This window comes from Podarcis tiliguerta (genome assembly GCF_965153285.1).
Source record: "Podarcis tiliguerta genome assembly, chromosome: 16".
NCBI classification, from domain to species: Eukaryota; Metazoa; Chordata; class Lepidosauria; order Squamata; family Lacertidae; genus Podarcis; species Podarcis tiliguerta.
Genome location: NC_139549.1, coordinates 36296510 through 36318768, shown reverse-complemented (window position 1 = coordinate 36318768; position 22259 = coordinate 36296510). Strand labels below are relative to the sequence as shown.

At 44.8% G+C, this 22259-nt stretch overlaps 1 protein-coding gene across 1 annotated transcript; it reads right to left on the bottom strand.

The window, feature by feature from the left end:
- Positions 1-356: 356 nt before the first annotated feature.
- On the bottom strand, positions 357-709 carry LOC310666351 (large ribosomal subunit protein eL37-like). The gene has a single exon (XM_083417036.1). It carries the CDS (start codon positions 684-686, stop codon positions 393-395), a length of 294 nt encoding a protein of 97 aa, XP_083273162.1. The 5' UTR covers positions 687-709; the 3' UTR covers positions 357-392.
- Positions 710-22259: the final 21550 nt, after the last annotated feature.

Below are 22259 nucleotides of genomic sequence, written 5' to 3'. Positions count from 1 at the left end.
AGCTGGCGCCTCTGCATGGGACCACCTCCTTTTGCCCTTAGAATAAATGATGTACTATGCAGGGGGCACTGTGAATGGGGGACGTGAAAGCCTGAGAAATGCAAGAGGCAGCTTTGCATCTGCAGGGGCCAGATGCACATGAGACATGAACAGTCACCCATCCACCACAGCAGAAAGTGATGACAGAATCACTGGCTCCTAGCTACTGAAAAACAGAATTATCCCTAGGCTGACAGTGCTCACACAATGCCTGATTTAGATTAATGGCAACAGCCATAATGGGTGATGATTAGACAGTTGCCCAACCAAAGAAATCTTTGTTTCGTTTTGTTTTGTTTTTGTCTGTTTTTTCCGCAGTTCAGGCCATTTATTTTAAAAAGACATTTGAGTCCTTAAGATGAGCTGGATGCTGCAACAGCAGCTCTCTTGGTCTTTGGCGCTGTTCCTTCACAGAATCCACTCCTGAATCTGTGGTAGACCTTTTTCAGATGCCTCATATGGCCAGTTCCAGTAGTATTGCGCCTCTTGGCCTTAGCACTCCAGTTATACTTTCTCTTGCGTTTAGCAGAATACCCACATTTTCCACAGGTGGACTTCTGGAGATGATAGGCCTTAGACCCACATCGATGGCACAAAGTGTGCGCTTTATTGCGACACTTTCCAAAGGAGGATGTTCCTTTCATCATCTTCCTTCAGCCACCACAACAAAAGAGCTAAAGAAATCTTTGTTGATTAATTGTATGAGCTGATTCAATGAGTTAATTAATTAATTGAATCCACATCAATGGACATGAAGAAAGCGATCATGCCCCTTGCTTTAAATCTCACTCATGTCGTAGCAAGCATGATCTCAGAAGAGGGAGTCATGGGTGTGAAAGTATGGCGGTAATCTTCCCTCCACTTACCTAGGAGTAAGCCCATGTGAATTCATTAGGACTGACTTCCAAGTAGACATGGTTAGAAGTGCACTGAAAGAAAGGAGAAAAGAGTCTGTGTAAGGATACGACTGTTGCTTATAGCGTTTTGTTTTTAGATCTTGTATTTAAAATAAATAAGATTTTTTTTAAAAAAAATGCTAACCAACTGACCAGGACAATTTCTTTGATTTTATTATTTATTTTATTTAATGAAATTTATACACTGCCTGTTGTCTTGGTCCATGGAGTTTTCTTGGCAGGGATACTGGAGTGGCTTGCCTGTTCCTCCTCCAGGTGGATCACGCTTAGTCAAAACTCTCCACTATGACCTGTCTACCTTGGGTGCCCTGCTCGGCATAGCTCATGGCTTCTCTGAGTTATTCAAGCCCCTTCGCCACGGCAAGGCAGTGATCCATGAAGGGAAAGATGGAGGGCACAAGGAGGAGGGGACAACAGAGGACGAGATGGTTGGATAGTGTTCATGAAGCTACCAGCATGAGTTTGGCCAAACTGCGGGAGGCAGTGGAAGACAGAAGTGCCTGCCATGCTCTGGTCCATGGGGTCACGAAGAGTTGGACACAACAAAACGACTAAACAACAACATACACTGCCTGATTGTGAGGGGGGGGGGGAATCAAAGTTGTTTACAAAGAGATGATTGTTTAGGCTGCACCCACTTAGCTGGAAGAGGGTGAAGGCAAATCTGTCACTTTCTCATTTTACCAATCTAAAGTTATGTTCTCTCCATTTCCAGGTCATTTCGAAATTTCATATATAATGCAAATTTCTCCTAATATCCACACGTTTATATATGCAAGTTTGCCTAGCATGAATGGTTTTGCAAGGCAATTTGTCTGAATGTAACACATTTTTCTGCATGCTTTTCCCTAATCCATGTGTTTTCATAAGCATTACTTGGCTGAAGGACTCTCATTGCATAATTCAGAGATGTGCAAATTTCATAGAATGGCTGGATTTAGGACTGGAAGAAAATGAGTAGCTGAAACGGACATGGTTCATCCATTCTTACTGCCCAGTCATAAAGCAGAATCATAGAACTGGAAGGAACCCCAGTTGGAAGGAACCCTGAGGGTCACACGGTCGAGTACCCTGCAATCATCTCCTTTTTCATTCCAGCCCGTTGACTGGTCTGCACTTCCTCATTGTTCTATACTGAAGAAATAAAAGAGTTGGCGTCCTAGCCAGCGACAACAGGCCCATAATGCATTTAGCTGCTTAGGTAAATCTAAATTGAGGTCAGGTAGGGACACAACTCAATTAAGAACTGTTTTCCGAAGCCAGGCAAAATGAACATTACAGGGTTTAAGGATGTTCCCTAAGCAGCTGTCTGCTGTGCGAAGGAGCCATCGCCGCCTGCTTCCATCGGAAAACTGTTGCCGTAGACAGTCTGGAGGCCACAGGGAACAATCTTTGTGAGAAAAGGATATTAATACACTCTCTGTACCTTCTTGGCTTACGTTGCCGCAATTGAATTACCTGGGTTTTTGTAATGTAAAACAGTTCTCGGTTGCCGAATTACAAAGTTCCCCTTCGGCTCGGCTGTTTGAGTAAATTAAATGATAAGGTAAAAGAGGGCCAGGGGAGGGGGAATAATATAAGGTCATGCATCTCAAAAGGATGAGAAATGACAAAGTAGAAACAATCAGGACCTTAACTGGGGGTGATGGGGGCGTGCAGAGAGGGAAGAGAAAGAAGCTGCCAACTTTAGCAACCATCTTTGACGGGGAGAGGTTCTTCAGCAGCAACATGAAACAAAATTATGCATTGCTCTTGCTGGTGCTGTGCTGTAGCAATTATTCTTTTTTCAGTTTGGAAAAGTTTGGGGTTTTTTTTTACCCTATTAGGACCATCCAGATACCTGTGAGCCCATTTCTTTGCCAGGATGGCTTCACTACCCAATCATCTCCCTTCCTTTAGCGCAGGAATAGGAAACCTGGTGCTCTCCAGATGGTGCTGGACTTCAACTCCCGTGATCCCATTGGCCATGCTGTCTGGGGCTTCAGTTTTGAAGATGAGAACATATTTGTGGTGAAGGGGCAAAGCTGTCTTGCCTTCCAAACTGCTCCCAATGTGAAATACGCCATTCTAAACACTAGGGACACGAGAGCCAGTGTGGTGTAGTGGTTAAGAGCGGTAGTCTCGTAATCTGGGGAACCGGGTTCGCGTCTCCGCTCCTCCACATGCAGCTGCTGGGTGACCTTGGGCCAGTCACACTTCTCTGAAGTCTCTCAGCCCCACTCACCTCACAGAGTGTTTGTTGTGGGGGAGGAAGGGAAAAGGAGATTGTTAGCCGCTTTGAGACTCCTGAAGGGGAGTGAAAGGCGGGATATCAAATCCAAACTCTTCTTCTTCTTCTGGCACTGTGGGTAAAAGCCTCAGTGCCTAGGGCTTGCCGATCGAAAGGTCGGCGGTTCGAATCCCTGCAGCGGGGTGCGGTCCCGTTGTTCAGTCCCAGCGCCTGCCAACCTAGCAGTTCGAAAGCACCTTCAGGTGCAAGTAGATAAATAGGGACCGCTTACTACTGGAAAGGTAAACGGCGTTTCCGTGTGCGGCTCTGGCTTGCCAGAGCAGCGATGTCACGCTGGCCACGTGACCCGGAAGTGTCTCCGGACAGCGCTGGCCCCCGGCCTCTTGAGTGAGATGGGCGCACAACCCTAGAGTCTGTCAAGACTGGCCCGTACGGGCAGGGGTACCTTTACCTTTACCTTTAAACACTAGGGATGGGGAACCCGTGGCACTCCAGGTGTTTGCTGGATTCCAAATCCCATCAGCCCTAGCAAGCATGGGCAGTTGCTAGGGATGATGGGATCTGGAGCCCAACAGCATGTCCCTTGCTATACACCAGGGACATCCAGCTTCCAAGAGACTGTGAAAGTTCAGGTGAAAGTTGTTGAGCTTTTTTTTTAGAGGGGCAGTTCTAAAATGTTGAGCTTTCTTTAGGGGGGAAAGGAAAAAGTCACTCACCAAAAAAGATCGATCAAGAAACAGCCTCACAGCGAAAACTCCGTCTTCTGTTCTAGCGATCATGCGCGAATGGAGGGTGGGGCGGGGGGTGGGGGCGGATCCTCTTTTTCCCCTGCAAAGGAAAAAGAGCCCGCGATCAACTCAAACATCCCAGGGATCGACCAGCCAATCGCAGTCAACCGGTTGGACATCCCTGCTATACACTAATAGCAAACTTATCCGCCAATAAGCATGGTCAATGGTCAGGTTTGATGGGAGTTGTTGACTGTTGAAAGGGAAGTAATGGAATATCTCGGAAGAGGGCTTGGCTGGCTGGCTATAATCATGAACAGGTTGCACTCCACATTGCCAGATTTTGTTGCAGGTACCATTTGCCACAGTGGAATACAGGGATGTCAAACATGTGACAAATGAGACCTGTGGAGTACATCCCGTTCAGGATTGTAGCCAGCCAGGAAAGCCCTCTTACGGTATACTCCATTCCATCCCTTCCAACAGTCAATGATGCCCATCATCCCTGACTATTGACCATGCTTGCTGAGGTTGATGGGAGTCATAGTCCAGCGACATCTGGAGGGCCACGGGCTCCCCACTCCTGGTTCAAGGTGCCACAAGAGTCTTCATGGTTTTTCACTGCAGCAGACTTAGCCCAGAGAGCCATAGCTTCCCTATCCCTAGTGTAACACATCTACTGTCATTTTGTGGTATGCAAGTGTTTGGGAGAGGTTAGGAGAGCAACAAGAGAACAAGCAGATAAGCTACTGGGGCAAGACAGCACAAGGTGAACGGGCTTAACTAGAAATGCTTCATTCCGCAAATGGAAAACACAATTGGACTGTAAACATTACAAGACAGAAGTATGAAAAATCGCTTTCAGCAAATGTAATTTAATGGCAAAACCTGGGGACTCTATAAAATCAATGGGCTGCGTTACTGTCAGACAAATTGACTAAAACATTTAACTGCATACTCAATTATGAATAACTGTGAGTGGGTTATGAACATTTTAGGAGTACCAGAGGATTTGAGGCGATTGCCTTTAATTATGTCTCTGGCGTCTATTCCGGTTTTCAGACTCTACAGAGGAGGATTGAGTAGGAATATTTTATTGGCCACCAATGGGGAAAAACAATGAGCCCTAGAATATATTTTCTTAGTGGGATTCCTTGGGAAACAGTTGAATCTATTTTTTTAAGAAACACACCAATGAGACTAGGAGGGCCAAATCTGTTAAATGCTCTGTATCTCATTTTTCCAATTTTAAGTTCGGTTCACCCAAACTCTGCATCAGTTTGTGTATTTTATTTTTATGAATTCATTAGACAATCCAGAGAAACATGTATCAGTTTGGTAATTGCAAAATAGGTAGGTTCACATTAAAATGCAAACCGAACTAATTTCTCCTTAGATAGGCAAATAGTACCAAGCAAAAGAAATGTCAATTTTTTAAAAACAAACAGATTTTTAGTTTAGAGAAAAGATGAGTATGGAGAAAGTGAACCGAGAGAAGTTTTTCTCCCTCTCTCATAATTCTGATGAAGCTGAATGCTGGGAGACATAAGACAGGCAAAAGTAAGTAGTTCACGCAATACATGCTTAAGGATATCATTAGCTTCTATGTGGCTAATGTGTTACCTCTAGTAACAGCAGTGGCTGTTGGATAATGGTGAACACAAGCCGAGAGTTCTAATGCTATGCTTGCAGACCTGCTTTAGGCATCTGGTTGGCCACTGTGTAAACAGGATGCTGGGCTAGAGACGTAGGCCTTTCACCTGATCCAGCAATGCTTTTCTTCTTACAATAGGTCAGCGATGGTCAGATTCTGGCCTGCAATCAACTCTCCTTTTGCATTGATTGCCCCCCATCTCCACATGCTCAAATCCAATTCTGTTTCCAAGCCTGGTGAAACTTGTACACTTACCGTATTTTTCGCTCCATGAGACACACTTTTTTCCTCCTAAAAAGTAAGGGGAAATGACTGTGCGTCTTATAGAGCAAATGTGTGGTCGATTGCTGGCTCCCTTTCCAGCCCCGGCCCCTTGCCCACATCTCCATTGTTGAATGTTCTGCAGAAGGAGGCTGTTTGTTTCCCCAGCGACATGTGACTGCCTGATTAGATTATCTGTCTGGAAACTGTAGAAACGGCTCCCTTTCCTTTCCTAAAGAAGCTGCAGAACTGTGAGTTGAACCCCATAAAAACAGGATTTTTTTCCCTTTGCAAAGTAAGCTCAACAACTTTGAGCTGATCCTCAAAAAACGGGGCTTTCCCCCTTTCCTCCTCTAAAAACTAGGTGCATCTTATGGAGTGAAAAATACATAGCTTTCCTTGTGATCATCAGATGATGGAGCAACACAGAAATGGATAGGATTCTGTCTAGCCCCCAGCTTACCTGTCTCCAGCTGAAATCTGTGAATGCAGCTCGTGAACAACTGGCATAATGCCTGTGCCTTCATAAAGGTCTTAAGAAGGGTTGCCAACTGCCAGTAAACTTACAGGCTGCCAGTAAAAACTGCTTCAAGAATTTCCCTGCCAGTAAAAATATCCTCTCCTGCCAGTAATTTCTTCCTCCCTTGATCAGTCCATCTTGCTTTTGGTTCCTTGAAAGTGATCTTTTAAAAAATAGTAATAATACCAACTGTTTTACAATAATGATTAAGCTGAAAGGGTTTTAGTTAGTGTGACAAGTTGATTAAAAATATAAGAGTCCAGGGGGAAAATAGGTGCCTTGTTGACCAGAGGTCTTGGCTAACCTTAAAAATGATGTCCGATACCTTTTCACAATTTGCACCTGCTGTGGATACAAAACATCCAAACAATAGAATGATTTCTTAAGTTGGATTTTCATGTCCATTGCACAGATGGCTTCCAGCAACAGCCATGAAAGGAGTGTGCTATGTCTGACAGTGGAGGTAGATCACAGCCACGATCAGGTGTGCCAATTCTAGGGGGTCAAAGACACGTTGGCCTCCTCAATATTTGTTGGAAGGGGGTCGGGCCCTCTCAAAGTTGAAGGGGCCTGGCGCACATCACAGCTTCAGGTGCTCAGCCTCCTTCAGACAATGTAAGGCCACATGCTCCTGGTATGAGAATTATAAGGTCTAAGATATAAAATAAATGTTCATAAAATGATAAGGTTCATAAATGTACCAGGCAAACACATACATAAACATATAAACCACCACATGTCTGAATCAGTAGAGGAAAAGTCCTGAAACCATTTTGTCTCTCCCAAATTGACTTCAAATGTTTCTCTGCAAGGACAAAAGAAATAAGAAACCCTCCCCATTGTCTCTGTGCTCACAAATCCTGTCTTAAGGGGTATCTGTATATGAATAGGGTGAGCCTGTGACCTGGATTCAGGAACTGAGTATTTACCATCACAAAGGAATCGTCAGACTGCCCAAGTAATGCAATCAGTGATTGTTTTCTGCTGTAGACCGCCTCTTATGTGATGCATGTATGATGTATTGGGGGGTGGTCTTGGGCTCCAGGGTGGGGAATTTCAAATGTCTATATAAGGGCTTGTGCACCATTGTTCAGGGTCCCTCCTGCCTCCTACGTGTGGGGGGAGCACCCTGTTGCAACAGTTAATAAAGATCAGGCTTACTAGCTGCTTTGCTTCTCAACATTCTCTGGTTGGCCTCTGTTATTTTCTCCTACTAATAGAGAACCTACAAAAGGACTCTTGGGTACCCCATAAGGGAAGAGGAGCAGTTTTTTCTTACAACACTCCCTACCATAGATGATTTTATACACTGGTCTGCTGACACTTCTCTCTTGGGCATGGGTGGTGCTGCTTTGACTGCACATGCAATGTCACCTGCACCTAAACATTTTTTAAAAGGGGGGGAGGATTCATATGAAATAAGCATGACGAACACCCATAGGAAACTGCCTTATACTGAGCCAGCCCTTTGGTCCAGCTAGCTTAGTATGGTCTGCAACGATTGCCTGGGGCTCTCAAGCAAGGTTTGTCTCCCACTCCTCCCTGGAGATGCCAGAGACTGACCTTCTGCATGTAAAGCTATAATAATAATAATAATAATAATAATAATAATAATAATAATAATAATAATTTATTTATACCCCACCCATCTGGCTGAGTTTCCACAGCCACTCTGGGCGGCTCCCAATAAAGTATTAAAAACAATACAGCGTTAAATATTAAAAACTTCCCTGAACAGGGCTGCCTTCAAATGTCTTTTAAAAATAGGATAGCTGCTTATTTCCTTCACATCTGAAGGGAGGGTGTTCCACAGAGTGGGCGCCACTACCGAGAAGGCCCTCTGCCTGGTTCCCTGTAACCTCACTTCTCACAATGAGGGAACCGCCAGAGGGCCCTTGGTGCTGGATCTCAGTGTCCGGGCTGAACGATGGGGGTGGAGACGCTCCTTCAGGTATACAGGACTGAGGCCGTTTAGGGCTTTAAAGGTCAGCACCAACACTTTGATTTGTGCTTGGAAACGTACTGGGAGCCAATGCAAATCTCTCAGAACCGGTGTTACGTGGTCCCGGTGGCCACTCCCAGTCACCAGTCTAGCTGCCGCATTCTGGATTAATTGCAGTTTCTCGGTCACCTTCAAAGGTAGCCCCACGTAGAGTGTGGTGCAGTAGTCCAAGCAGGAGGTAACTAGAGAATGCACCACTCTGGTGAGACAGTCCGCGGGCAGGTAGGGTATTAGCCTGCGTACCAGGTGGAGCTGGTAGACAGCTGCCCTGGACACAGAATTGACCTGCACCTCCATGGACAGCTATGAGTCCAAAATGACTCCCAGGCTGCGCACCTGGTCCTTCAGGGGCACAGATACCCCATTCAGGACCCTATGGCCCTTGACCTATATTGCTGCTTTCCTTTCCAAACAAAACAGTGAGAAAACATTGGCCACACTTTGGACCACACCTCCAGAAGAGATGGACCACAGTTCCCATCATTCCTACCCATTGGTCAGGCTGGCAGGGGCTGGTGGAATAACTGTCCAAAATACCTGTGGTATTGACTAAAACTGAATTAGATGGTTTCCAAAGTCCCTCCAAACAATGTGATGGGTGGTGGTTTTTCAGAGACAAAAGACTCAGAAGATCCAGGCTGTTCCTGTTGAAAAGCAGCACCCAGAATGCTTGTACTGATATTTTATCAAAAACCACAACAATGACATTGCAGAAACTTGAAGCACGCCTCCATAACCCCCCTCTCTCATTCTCGTCTCAGAGCTCCAGCTGAGTAATCCAGCATCCCGAAAATATCTAATAAAATCTTAAATGGTTTCTTATCCCTTTCTTTCTCAGGACAACTCGGCAATCATCAATATGCATTTCTTTCTCAGCATCTAATATATTGGAATGTCAATAACTCCACAGCCTATGAAAATACATCAAGTACGTTCATATTGTACCCAGTCTCATAAAACTGCACTTGAGCTGATAAACAACAGTGATAAAGGGGAGAAAAAAGGCTGTGCTGAATCCAGATTTCTTTTTTAAAAAAATGGCCCCAAAGAAAAGAGAGAGCGTTTCAGCTTGACTTCTTGGGGGCATAGTCTGATCTGGCAGACAGCAGCTTCCTTTCTGGTCATCTAAACTCAGCAGTGTCTACTCAGATGGAGAGCAACTCCCCAGGATCTTTGCCGAAGAAAGCCCTTTCCATTTCCTGCTAAGTGAGCATTTATATTGCAGTGATGGGCAGTGACATACCTACATTTTGGGGCCCCCAAAGCTTGAAGTGAGAGCATTTGGGTCAAAATTAAGGGAGAGAAGAATAATAGTGACCTCATTGTGGGAGTTTACTATAGATCCCCAAGCCAAACGGAGGACATAGATGATGCCTTCCTGGAACAGATGGCCAAGCACGCAAAAGGAAGGGAGATAGTAGTAATGGGGGACTTCAATTACCCAGATATTTGTTGGATGTCAAACTCAGCCAAGAGCATAAGGTCAAACAGATTCCTCACTGGCCTTGCAGACAACTTCATTGTCCAGAAAGTGGGAGAAGCAACAAGAGGAACAGCCATTTTAGATCTGGTCCTAACCAATGTCGATGACCTGGTTAATGGGGTAGAAGTGGAAGGATCATTAGGCGCAAGTGATCATGCTCTTCTGAAGTTTACTATACAATGGAAAGGAGCAGCCAAGCATACTAGGACTCAACTTCTTGACTTTAAGAAAGCCGACTTCATAAAACTTAGGGAAGTGCTGGGTGAGATCCCATGGACAGTAATACTAAAAGGAAAGGGAGTTCATGATGGCTGGGAATTTGTTAAGAGGGAGATAGTAAAAGCACAACTTCAGGCAATACCAATGAGACGGAAACATGGAAGGTGCCTAAAGAAGCCAGGGTGGCTATCTAAAGAACTTTTAACTGAGTTAAGATTAAAAAAGGATGTGTACAAAAAATGGAAAAGGGGGGAAACCACCAAAGAGGAATTCAAACAAATAGCCAGCACGTGTAGACACAAAGTCAGAAAAGCTAAAGCACAGAATGAACTCAGGCTTGCTAGAGAGGTTAAAAGCAACAAAAAAGGCTTCTATGGGTATGTTCGTAGCAAAAGGAAGAACAAAGAAACAGTGGGGTCACTCAGAGGAGAAGATGGTGAAATACAAACAGGGGACACAGAAAGGGCTGAACTCCTCAATGCCTTCTTTGCCTCAGTCTTCTCCGATAAAGAAAGCAATGCCCGACCTGAAGAATTTGGAGGAAATGATTCAGCAGAGGAAACACAGCCCAGAATAACTAAGGAGATAGTACAAGAATACTTGGCTAGTTTAGATGTATTCAAGTCTCCAGGGCCAGATGAACTGCATCCAAGAGTATTAAAAGAACTGGCAGATGTGATCTCAGAACCACTGGCAGTCATCTTTGAGAATTCCTGGAGAACAGGCGAAGTCCCGGCAGACTGGAGGAGGGCAAATGTTGTCCCTATTTTCAAAAAGGGGAAAAGAGAGGACCCAAATAATTACCGCCCAGTCAGTCTAACATCAATACCAGGGAAGATTCTGGAGCAGATCATTAAGCAAACAATCTGTGAGCACCTAGAAAGGAATGCTGTGATCACTGGGAGCCAGTGTGGTGTAGTGGTTAAGAGCGGTAGACTCCTAATCTGGGGAACCGGGTTCGCGTCTCCGCTCCTCCACATGCAGCTGCTGGGTGACCTTGGGCCAGTCACACTTCCTTGAAGTCTCTCAGCCCCACTCACCTCACAGAGTGTTTGTTGTGGGGGAGGAAGGGAAAGGAGAATGTTAGCCGCTTTGAGACTCCTTAAAGGGAGTGAAAGGCGGGATATCAAATCCAAACTCTTCTCTTCTTCTTCTTCTACCAATAGTCAGCATGGATTTCTGAAAAATAAGTCATGTCAGACTAATCTGATCTCATTCTTTGACAGAATTACAAGCCTGGTAGATGAAGGGAACGCAGTGGATGTAGTCTACCTTGATTTCAGCAAGGCATTTGACAAGGTGCCCCATGATATTCTTGTAAAGAAGCTGGTAAAATGCGGTCTTGACTATGCTACCACTCAGTGGATTTGTAACTGGCTGACTGACCGGACCCAAAGGGTGCTCATCAATGGTTCCTCTTCATCCTGGAGAAGAGTGACTAGTGGGGTGCCACAGGGTTCTGTCTTGGGCCCGGTCTTATTCAACATCTTTATCAACGACTTGGATGATGGACTCAAGGGCATCCTGATCAAATTTGCAGATGACACCAAACTGGGAGGGGTGGCTAACACCCCAGAAGACAGGATCACACTTCAAAACGACCTTGACAGATTAGAGAACTGGGCCAAAACAAACAAGATGAATTTTAACAGGGAGAAATGTAAAGTATTGCACTTGGGCAAAAAAAATGAGAGGCACAAATACAAGATGGGTGACACCTGGCTTGAGAGCAGTACATGTGAAAAGAATCTAGGAGTCTTGGTTGACCACAAACTTAACATGAGCCAACAGTGTGACGCGGCAGCTAAAAAAGCCAATGCAATTCTGGGCTGCATCAATAGGAGTATAGCATCTAGATCAAGGGAAGTTATAGTGCCACTGTATTCTGCTCTGGTCAGACCTCACCTGGAGTACTGTGTCCAGTTCTGGGCACCACAGTTCAAGAAGGACACTGACAAACTAGAACGTGTACAGAGGAGGGCAACCAAAATGGTCAAAGGCCTGGAAACAATGCCTTATGAGGATCGGCTAAGGGAGCTGGGCATGTTTAGCCTGGAGAAGAGGAGGTTAAGGGGTGATATGATAGCCATGTTCAAATATATAAAAGGATGTCACCTAGAGGAGGGAGAAAGGTTGTTTTCTGCTGCTCCAGAGAAGCAGACACGGAGCAATGGATACAAACTACAAGAAAGAAGATTCCACCTAAACATTAGGAAGAACTTCCTGACAGTAAGAGCTGTTCGACAGTGGAATTTGCTGCCAAGGAGTGTGGTGGAGTCTCCTTCTTTGGAGTTCTTTAAGCGGAGGCTTGACAACCATATGTCAGGAGTGCTCTGATGGTGTTTCCTGCTTGGCAGGGGGTTGGACTCGATGACCCTTGTGGTTTCTTCCAACTCTATGATTCTATGATTCTATGATTCTAATTAGGTCTGGGTAACCACTGTTATCTTCTTCAATGGGGTTGTTCCATGAAATTAAAAAAAAAAAACAACCTACGATTCTGGTTAAAATTGCTGTAAGTGGAACCTCGGGTTAAGTACTTAATTCGTTCCGGAGGTCCGTTCTTAACCTGAAATTGTTCTTAACCTGAAGCACCACTTTAGCTAATGGGGCCTCCTGCTGCTGCCATGCCACCGGAGCACGATTTCTGTTCTCATCCTGAAGCAAAGTTCTTAACCCGAGGTACTATTTCTGTGTAACCTGAAGCGTATGTAACCCGAGGTACCCGAGACTATCTCATGTGTCACAGTCACTGGTGTGGATACAAATTTCCTATGCCTTATAGTTTTCAAGTTGTGTGACTCAAACTGAGTCTACTAGACCCAAAGTGAGCAAGGTGGAGTAAAGTTGCTTCTGGAGCCTTTTCGGGATTAGCAATCCTGAAGTTTAAGCTTCATTGATTGCATAGTAGGTCCACCCCAGGGGATGTGAAATCTGTGGCCCTCCTGAAGCTGCAATCCAGCATCCAATAGCCATAGCCAGGATGGCCAATGGTCAGGGATGAAGGTAGCTGTAGGTCAGAATAATAATTTATTATAATAATTTATTATTTATACCTTGCCCATCTGGCTGGGTTTCCCCAGCCGCTCTGGGCGGCTTCCAACAAAGTATTAAAATACAGTGATCTGTTAAAAATTAAAAGCTTCCCTAAACAGAGCTGCCTTCAGATGTCTTCTAAAAGTCTGGTAATTGTTCTTCTCTTTGACATCTGGTGGGAGGTACCACAAATTATGCAGTTGAGTTTCCCACATTTGGGGAAATCGCCGGGGTCAGCACACCCGTAGTGCAATGGATGAGCCTCACCTTGGGAAAACCTCCTTCATGATCAAGGTGTCTCCCCTGCCAGGTAAGTACCTACAAGTGAAACTCAAATCAACACAGACTGTGGAAACTTCACATTGGACTTCAAGCATCTGGCATTGTGTGCCTCCCCATTCTTCCTCCAGACTCTGGGTCCTTCATTTCCAAGTGAGATGCAAAAGCTGCTCTCATCAGAAAAGAGATTTGGGGAGCCATGACATCAGCTGGTGTTGGTCCACTGTGCTTCATTAAGTCCAGGGTCAACGTAGCCATCTACCAGGAGATTTTGGAGCACTTCATGCTTCCTTCCGCAGACGAGCTTTATGGGGATGCTGATTTCATTTTCCAATAGGACTTTGACACCTGCCTACACTGCCAAAAGTATCAAAACCTGGTTCAATGCCCATGGGATTACTGTGCTTGATTGGCCAGCAAATCCACCTGACCTGAACCCCATAGAGAATCTATGGGGCATTGCCACGAGAAAGATGAGAGACATGAGACCGAGCAATGTAGAAGAGCTGAAGGCTGCTATTGAAGCTTCCTGGTCTTCCATAACACCTCAGCAGTGCCACAAGCTGATAGCATCCATGCCACGCCGCATTGAGGCAGTAATTGATGCAAAAGGGGCCCAAACCAAGTACTGAGTACATGTGCATGCTTCTACTTCTCAGAGGTCCAATATTGCTCTATTTGCAGTCCTTGTTTTGCTGATTTCATTTAATATTCTAATTTTCTGAGATTGTTAATTTGGGGTTTTCATCAGCTGTACACCATAAACATCACAATTGTAACAAATAAAGGCTTGACATATCTCGCTTTGCATGTCATGAGTCTATCTCATATATTAGTTTCACCTTTTAAGTTGAATTACTGAAATAAATGAACTTTTCCACAATATTCTAATTTTTTGAGTTTCACCTGTAGAGGACCACAAGATTCCCTATGCTGGTGTAGACAATCCTGAGCTGCACTGAGTCAGACCATTGATCAATGTAAGACAGATTCCTATGGGCCTTAAGCCTACAGGCTTAGTGGTAGAGCATATGCCTTGAATTCAGACAATCGCCAGTTGAGTCCCTAGTGTCTCCCTGTCAGAAACCCTGGAGAGAGTCTTAGTAATTAAATTGAAATCCTGACGAGCTCGTGTGAGGCAGCCTTTGTCAACTTGGTTGCCCTCTGGATGTTGAACCTCTGAATGGACTCCCCTCTCCCTTCATCATCCCTGACCTCCAGTCATGTTGGCTAGGACAGAAGGGGAGCTGCAGTCCCACAGCTTCTAGGGGGCACCAGGTTGGAAAATGTTGGCATAGAATAGACAAATCTGAGATAGACCAGCGAGCTAACTTGGGTATGTATGGGGCATCTGTAACCCTCCACATGCTGCTTATCTACAATTCCCCTCATCCTTGGCCATTGGCTAAAGATTATTATAATGAATCATAGAATTGTAGGGCTGGAAGGGACCTTGGAGGTCCTCTAGTCCAACCCTTTGCAAGGCAGGAATCATTGGCTCAACGTGGGGCCCGAACGCACAACCCTGAGATGTTATTCATGTTCGATGTTTTACTGTAGTTTTATAAATTGTTGGAAGCTGCCCAGAGTAGCTGGGGCAACCTAGTCAGATGGGTGGAATTATTATTATTATTATTATTATTATTATTATTATTATTATTATTATCATCATCATCATCATCATCATCTCATCATCTCATGCTCTACTGACTGAGCAACCCACACCAGGTCTCGTCTCTAGTAAAGCGGTTTCCTAATACTGTACTATTCAAATTTCCCACCATTCCAGAAATCTGAAGTAAGCCTAGTTTATCCCAGTGCTACTTCTGTACTCCATTCCCACCCCACAATCCCCTCTGGGCAGGCAAAATCTTGACATTTCTATTTTTAATCCCTGTTAGCAAAGGGTGGAATTTTCCCCATTGATTCAACCCTACAAATCAATACATACGAGGTAGGAGATGGATGACTTCACTGATATCCTTCCTGTTCACCCTGGAGACCTTTGATTTCTAATCTGCTGCCATTTCAAGGAGAGCGAAAGGGGGGGGAGGAATCATAAATACTGATTACACTTTTGATAGCAGCTTTCTCATGGAAGAAGTCAATATTAGAAGCTCCCGTTCCACACTGAGCTGGCTCTGCTATGAGAAAAGGATGGCTTCCAGCCCAGACAGAGACATGTAGGATCAATTGCCATTCCACAGGATCTTCAGGGAAGCATATTATTACGTTGTAACCAAGCAGACCTTTTTAACTGCATGAGCCCTCCAGATGTTGTGGACTGCCGCACCCATCAGCCCCAGCCATTGGAACTGCTGGGAATTGTAGTGCCTAGCGCAGGCATAGGCAAACTCGGCCCTCCAGATGTTTTTGGACTACAACTCTCATCATCCCTAGCTAACAGGGCCAGTGGTCAGGGATGATGGGACTTGTAGTCCCAAAACAGCTGGAAGGCCAAGTTTGCCTATGAATGGCCTAGCATCTATAGTGCACCCATTTAGCAAAGGCTGCATCAGAATGGGGGGGGGGGAGATACAAAGTTATCCTGAAGAGGGCGAAATTAGGTGTTAATAGCAGAGATGTAGTGATAAAGCACTCATGAGACCATCAGTCAACCATTTGGATTATTATTTGGCATATTCCATCTTTTCAGATACCTTCCACTAAAAGCACTGGGTGCTGCGGGAGGTTCTTCCCAGCTGATAAATCAACCTTCCATTGCCCTTTTGTCAGAACATAAGAAGAGACCTGCTCTGGATCAGACCAGCGTTCTGTTTCCACAGTGGCCAACCAGAAAGGCTCTGAGTAGCCACAAAGCAAGGCATGAGCCCTACTGCGCTCCCCAGGAACAAGTATTCAGAGACATACAGCCTTTCATACAGGAAACAATACATAGTCAACAAGACTAGTAGCCATTAAAGCTTTTGTTAATCTGCTGCACATGTTAATTGGCTTACTGCAGCCAGAAAGTTTGTGTTATCAACAACTTTTATTTTTTGTGAATAGCCACATAATGATCATCATCTGTATTTTATTCATTTCGTTTCCTTCTGCCCTCACTTAAATCCCCTCTCCGTCTGCCCAGCAGCTTGTACATATAGCTAGGAGGAGAACGCATCGTGCATCTGAAAAAGTGTGCTGTAGCCCACAAAGCTTTTACCATAATAAATTTGTTAGGCTTAAAGGTGCTGCAATACTCTCTGTTGTTTTTGCTGCAAGAAACCAACTCTGGATATAATTAAATGTATGCAATCTTTCAAAATCTATATTTAAATGTGTGTTTTATCTCAAAAAGGGACGTGGGAGCCTCAGCACCTAGGACTTGCCGATTGAAAGGTCGGCGGTTCGAATCCCCGCGGCGGGATGCGCTCCCGTCGTTCGGTCCCAGCGCCTGCCAACCTAGCAGCTCAAAAGCACCCTCGGGTGCAAGTAGATAAATAGGGACCGCTTACTAGCGGGAAGGTAAACGGTGTTCTGTGTGCTGCGCTTGATCACTAGATGCAGCTTGTCACGCTGGCCACGTGACCCGGAAGTGTCTGCGGACAGCGCTGGCTCCTGGCCTATAGAGTGAGATGAGCGCACAACCCTAGAGTCTGGCAAGACTGGCCCGTGCAGGCAGGGGTACCTTTACCTTTACTTTTTATCTCAAAACAGGTATTTCAATACACACTGTATTGTCTTTCTCAAAGGATATATTTCATTGTGTATTTTGTCTCAAAATGTGTTTCAAAAGCATATCATATATATATATATATGCACACATATTCTCTGAAATACAGATTTAAATATGGGTTCTGATGCATTTAAATTCAAGAACTGTGTTGCAACTTTTTTTAGAAGTGCAATGTCTGGTGGATAGCCAAGTTCTGCTTGTCTGTTCTTCATGTCTGAGCAGCATGGATCAAGTTGTTTGCAAAGATCAAATTCTACATTTATTCCAAATGCAGGAGACCAAAGGGTGTCAAAGGGAAAAGGACCTAGCCCAGTAGTAGGATACCTCTTTCACATGCAGAAGGTCCAGGTCCAATCCCAAGTGCTACCAGGAGATGGAAGGGTTAGAACCTGGGACCTGTGGTATACAAGGCAGATGCTCTGCCATTGAATTATGGCCCTTCCAGTTGAATGCCAGTTCTGCCTGTTGCCATGTGCTGCAGAATCCTGTCTAGGCTTGCAAATCTGGCTCTTTGGCATCCCGCTGACAAATGCTGACTGTCAACACACATCTGTCCCATCCAAATTCTTCCAACAGAGAAAGTAACTGTCGCCTTACCTGCTCCCTTCTGTTGTAAACAAAATCTGACCTTTTCCCCTTATGGGGTATCCAAGAGTCATATAGAGTCCTCAAGTGGGTTCCCTATCGGTAGGAGAAAATAACAGAGACCAACCAGAGAATATTGAGAAGCAAAGCAGCTAGTAAGCCTGATCTTTATTAAAGCTGTTGCAACAGGGTGCTCCCCTCACACGCAGGAGAGAGGAGGAGGAGGACTCAGAACAAAGGTGTGCCTGCCCTTATAAATTGCCCGCCCTGGAGTCCAAGACCACCCCCAGAAACATCATACATACATCACAGAAGGGGTGTAGCCCAAGACCACCCCCCAGATACATCATACCTACAGAAAAGGCGGTCTACAACAGAAATCTGAGTGCGTTGTTTATCTCCTGTCTAGCAAGTATCTGATTGCATTATCTGGGTTTTGGCCACTCTTTTGCTATTATAACTACTTAATTCCTGAACCCAGGTCACAGGCTCAACCTATTCATACCTTAAATGTGCCCTTAAGGCAGGATTTGTGAGCACAGAGACAATGGGGAGGTTTTTTCATTTCCTCCCTCCTTGCAGAGAAACATTTGGTCAGTTTGGGAGATTCAAAATCGTTTCAGGACTGTCTTTCTGTACTGTTTGAGACATGTGGTGCATGTATGTGTTTGCCTTGTACATTTAATTTATATATTTGAGACCTTAAATTCTTATAACACTTTGCTCTAGTCCTAGTCTAACCCCATTCACAGCAGACCTCCTTCGATATGGAGTCATCCCCCAAGAAAGCATGACTCAAACCAAGCTGGCCTTTTGCTTTGGCAACTTTTGCTTGTAAGCTGGCCTCCAAAGTCCTTTGGAGAAACCAGGGAGGGTATTCAAACATTTGGTACAGGAGATAAACTTATTAAGCAGCAGCTTTGGTGAGCCGATTGCTGCTTTGTATTTAAATTGTCAGGACTGAGGTGAAGAGAAGATTGACACAGGGCAAAAGCCCTCAAGAGAAATACCCTCAGGCGGAAAAGGAAAGGCTGACAAAGCACATCTGCTGATATGAGGCTGCTGTTCAGGATAGGTGCTTTGTGCAAACAGAGCGCAAACTGGCACAGAATCTGGGAGCCAGGGAGGTTCCCAGGTCTTCCCAGGAGACATTGAGCGACTATAGGAATCAGAGAGTGCAGGTGTCAAGATCCGCAAATCGCTGCCCCATCTGGTGGAGAATATAACTGCAGCTTTTCTATGCAGGACTTTCAAGGCTGTGAACTGGCTCCACCCAACAGACTGACCAGTGTCTCCTTATGGAAAGAGTACAAGGGCTTCCACCCTCAATGAGCAGCTAGGCTTGTTTTGAGCTCTGGGGTGGCTTGTGTTTCGGGCCATGCTCAATGGTCATGACTCCTGGCTTGCCCTCCGTTCCTAATTGGCCTTTGGCCCTGAATCCTATTTTTTGGATCCCTGCTTCCTCCAGAAAGCCTAGTTTGTCTGAGTGAGCCAAAGCTGAGAGCAGCTGGAGTAGTAACCACCCGTTCACTCACTCTGGGAGGTGGAGGCAATTGGAAGTGCAAATGGGCACCAGCAGCAGCAGAGAGAAGGTCGGCCTACTAAAAGAACCTTCTTTTCTGAGACACCCCTCCAGCAAATAATGCCTAGAACTGGCATTGCCCAAGGGAATGGATAGGAAAGAGGAAGAGAGGGAAGATTTGAGATCTTCTCTGCCTCTGTTCTGCTTCCAGTGATGGCTCTAGCAGGAGGTGAGAGGATGGACAGGCCCACATGCAGCTGGAGCGCATTGAAAATGTTGCTTCAGCAACAGGGAACCCTAATTGAGCTTTGAATAAGGTTGTGGCTCAGTTTGGATGGTTAGCTCTACCCCTCAGTGGGAGAGATTTTTCTGTTTAAAGGGGTGAGCTGAATCCTAGAACAATGGGATCCAAAATGCAGCAGTCTGCTTGGTCCATAGGAGCCACCCAATCCGGCTCCGGTGGAAGTGAATCAGTGACCTGATTGGCCTGCAGGAGCAGCCACTCAGGCTTCTGGAGGAAGTGAATCCGCAACCTGATTGGCCTACAGGAGCAGCCCAGAATTAGCCAATCACGCGGGGCCCATTGTGTAAATAATGTATATATAGCTAGATGTTTTGGGGAAAGTTTCATCATTGCTACTACGAGCTGAATAAAGAGCATGAAATTCACACTCAACTCCGAGTATCTTTCAAGGGGCTTTGTTTATTTCAGAAGCCACAGGATCCTTTGGCATGAGGGAGATGGTGGCTCTGTTTGAATTTCCCCTCTAGGGCAGCAATGCAACTTTTTCAGGCTGCAGTTGCGTTGACAGAAGGGCCTCCTCCTTCTGCTAGCACTTCTGGAGCAGAAGGGACCATTCCATTATAGATGGTTCTGTGGGCCATTCCCTCTGACTCACTGATTCTTTCTCCAAGTCCATGACCTGGAAGGTGAACCCCAAGACCATTCTAGGCTCCAATTGCAATCTGAGCCAAGGAAGAAGTTGGGAGGTTGTAACGTTTGGCTTGCGCTTGAGATGAGTCACTGAGCCATCACACGTTCCTGAGGTTTATTTTCAGAAGCAATGAGTGCAAACTTTGGGCTACATTTCCACAGTCCCTTCCCACAGCTGTTCCTCTCCCCTCATTGGGGCTGGAGCTCCATCTTGTTTGAGTCCCTTTAGTTCTTGCCTTGAAAAGGCAACCAAATCAAAGCCCTTTCTTGAGGAAATAATACATCATTTCCCTTCTTTTTGTTGAGCATATCTCATCTAACTGCATCATCAAAAAAAAATAAACCACCGTCTCAGTTCTCTAGTTAGCAATTATCCCCTGTGGCTTCATTCAGCCCTCCCCTAATCCATTGCAAAAGTCTTGATTTTGCTTTTAAAAGCAAGCCATTTTCCCCTTTAATTTCATTTTTTCATATATATAAAAGGGGAAAGCGAATTGAAATTGGGATGTTGCAATGAACATTTTGAACAAGAAAGGGGGGGGAAAGGGGGAAATTATGCCTTCTGAACTGCAGTTTTCCAAAGCAGAAAGAAAGACTGTGAAGATACAAACATTTTAATGAGCCATCTATTCTAGTGACCCGAAAGAGAGGCTTGATGAATAACTAGGGTGGCTGAGCAATTGTTTTATTGCAAACCAGAGTCCGGGTTGTGAAGTTTAAACAATGAATTTGTGTGCATAATATAAATGAGCTCTACAATGGGCCTCACTTGTAGTTGTCCAGCTGCTGCCGATGCGTCCAAACCTCCACCCATTCATCGCTGAAGCTTCAATCAGGTGACTTCAAAAGACTCCTGTGGTCACCCAGAGCAATGTTCAGCCTCCCTGGGGTTCTTTGCCAGTGTGGTACAGCAGATACAGTCTTGGCCTGGTTCAAATCTCATAAGAGCCATGAGAGGATCAGGTCAATGGCTAATCAAGTCCAGCATCCTGTTTTCGCAGTGGCCAACCGGATAACCTTGAGAAACCAGCAAGCAGGATTCAAGAGCATTTTCCCTTCTTTATTGTGCTTGTCCACAACTGGTCTGTATTCTTAGTTTTAGATTTTGATTTACGTGGATATTTCCCCCCATTTGGTTGTGTATTTTTTTTTTATATGGTTTATTTATTGTTTATGACTTTTGTAATTATGTAATTGATGCTTTTGAATTATGGTGCTGGAGGAGAATCTTGAGAGTCCCATGGACTGCAAGAAGATCAAACCTATCCATCCTGGAGGAAATCAGCCCTGAGTGCTCACTGGAAGGACAGATCCTGAAGCTGAGGCTCCAATACTTTGGCCACCTCATGAGAAGAGAAGACTCCCTGAAAAAGTCCCTGATGTTAGGAAAGATGGAGGGCACAAGGAGAAGGGGACAACAGAGGACGAGATGGTTGGATAATTTTCTTGAAGCAACTAACATAGGTTTGACCAAATTGTGGGAGGCAGCAGAAGACAGGAGTGCCTGGCGTGCTCTGGTCCATGGGGTCACGAAGAGTCGGACACGACTAAACGACTAAACAACAACAACAATTATGTAAATCTTGTCATGCTGTAAGCTGCCTTGAGCATTGCTTTTTTTAACTATGGAAAGGAGGCATACAAATAAAAAATGATAGGAGATGATATCAATAGACAGGATTGTAAGTTGTTTTTATATGCAATTACAGCAGCAAGAATATTATTGGCACAAAAAATGGAAGCAAGAACTACCAACGAAAGTAGAATGGAGGATGAAATTGATGGACTATGCAGAACTGGATAAATGAACAGGAAGGATTTGAAACCTGTGGGATCGGAGATTCTTAGAAGACTGGAGTAAATATATGAACTATTTGAAAAGTAATTGTGATGAGCAGATTACGCTAGTAGGACTGCAAGAAATTTTGTAAGGTGGATTATCTGAAATACTGCAAGAAAGACTATGAAGAGAATTATTAGTTAAGGACAATTAAACATAATATAGAAATTAAGAAATGCAGAATAAGGGATAAGGAACGGAAACTCATCAGAGGTGTTGATGGAAGTCTAAAATATTGTATAAGATGAGAAGCTATGTTGTGTGACTGTTGGAACTGATATGTTAAAAAATCAATAAAAATGTATATATATATATATATATATATATATATATA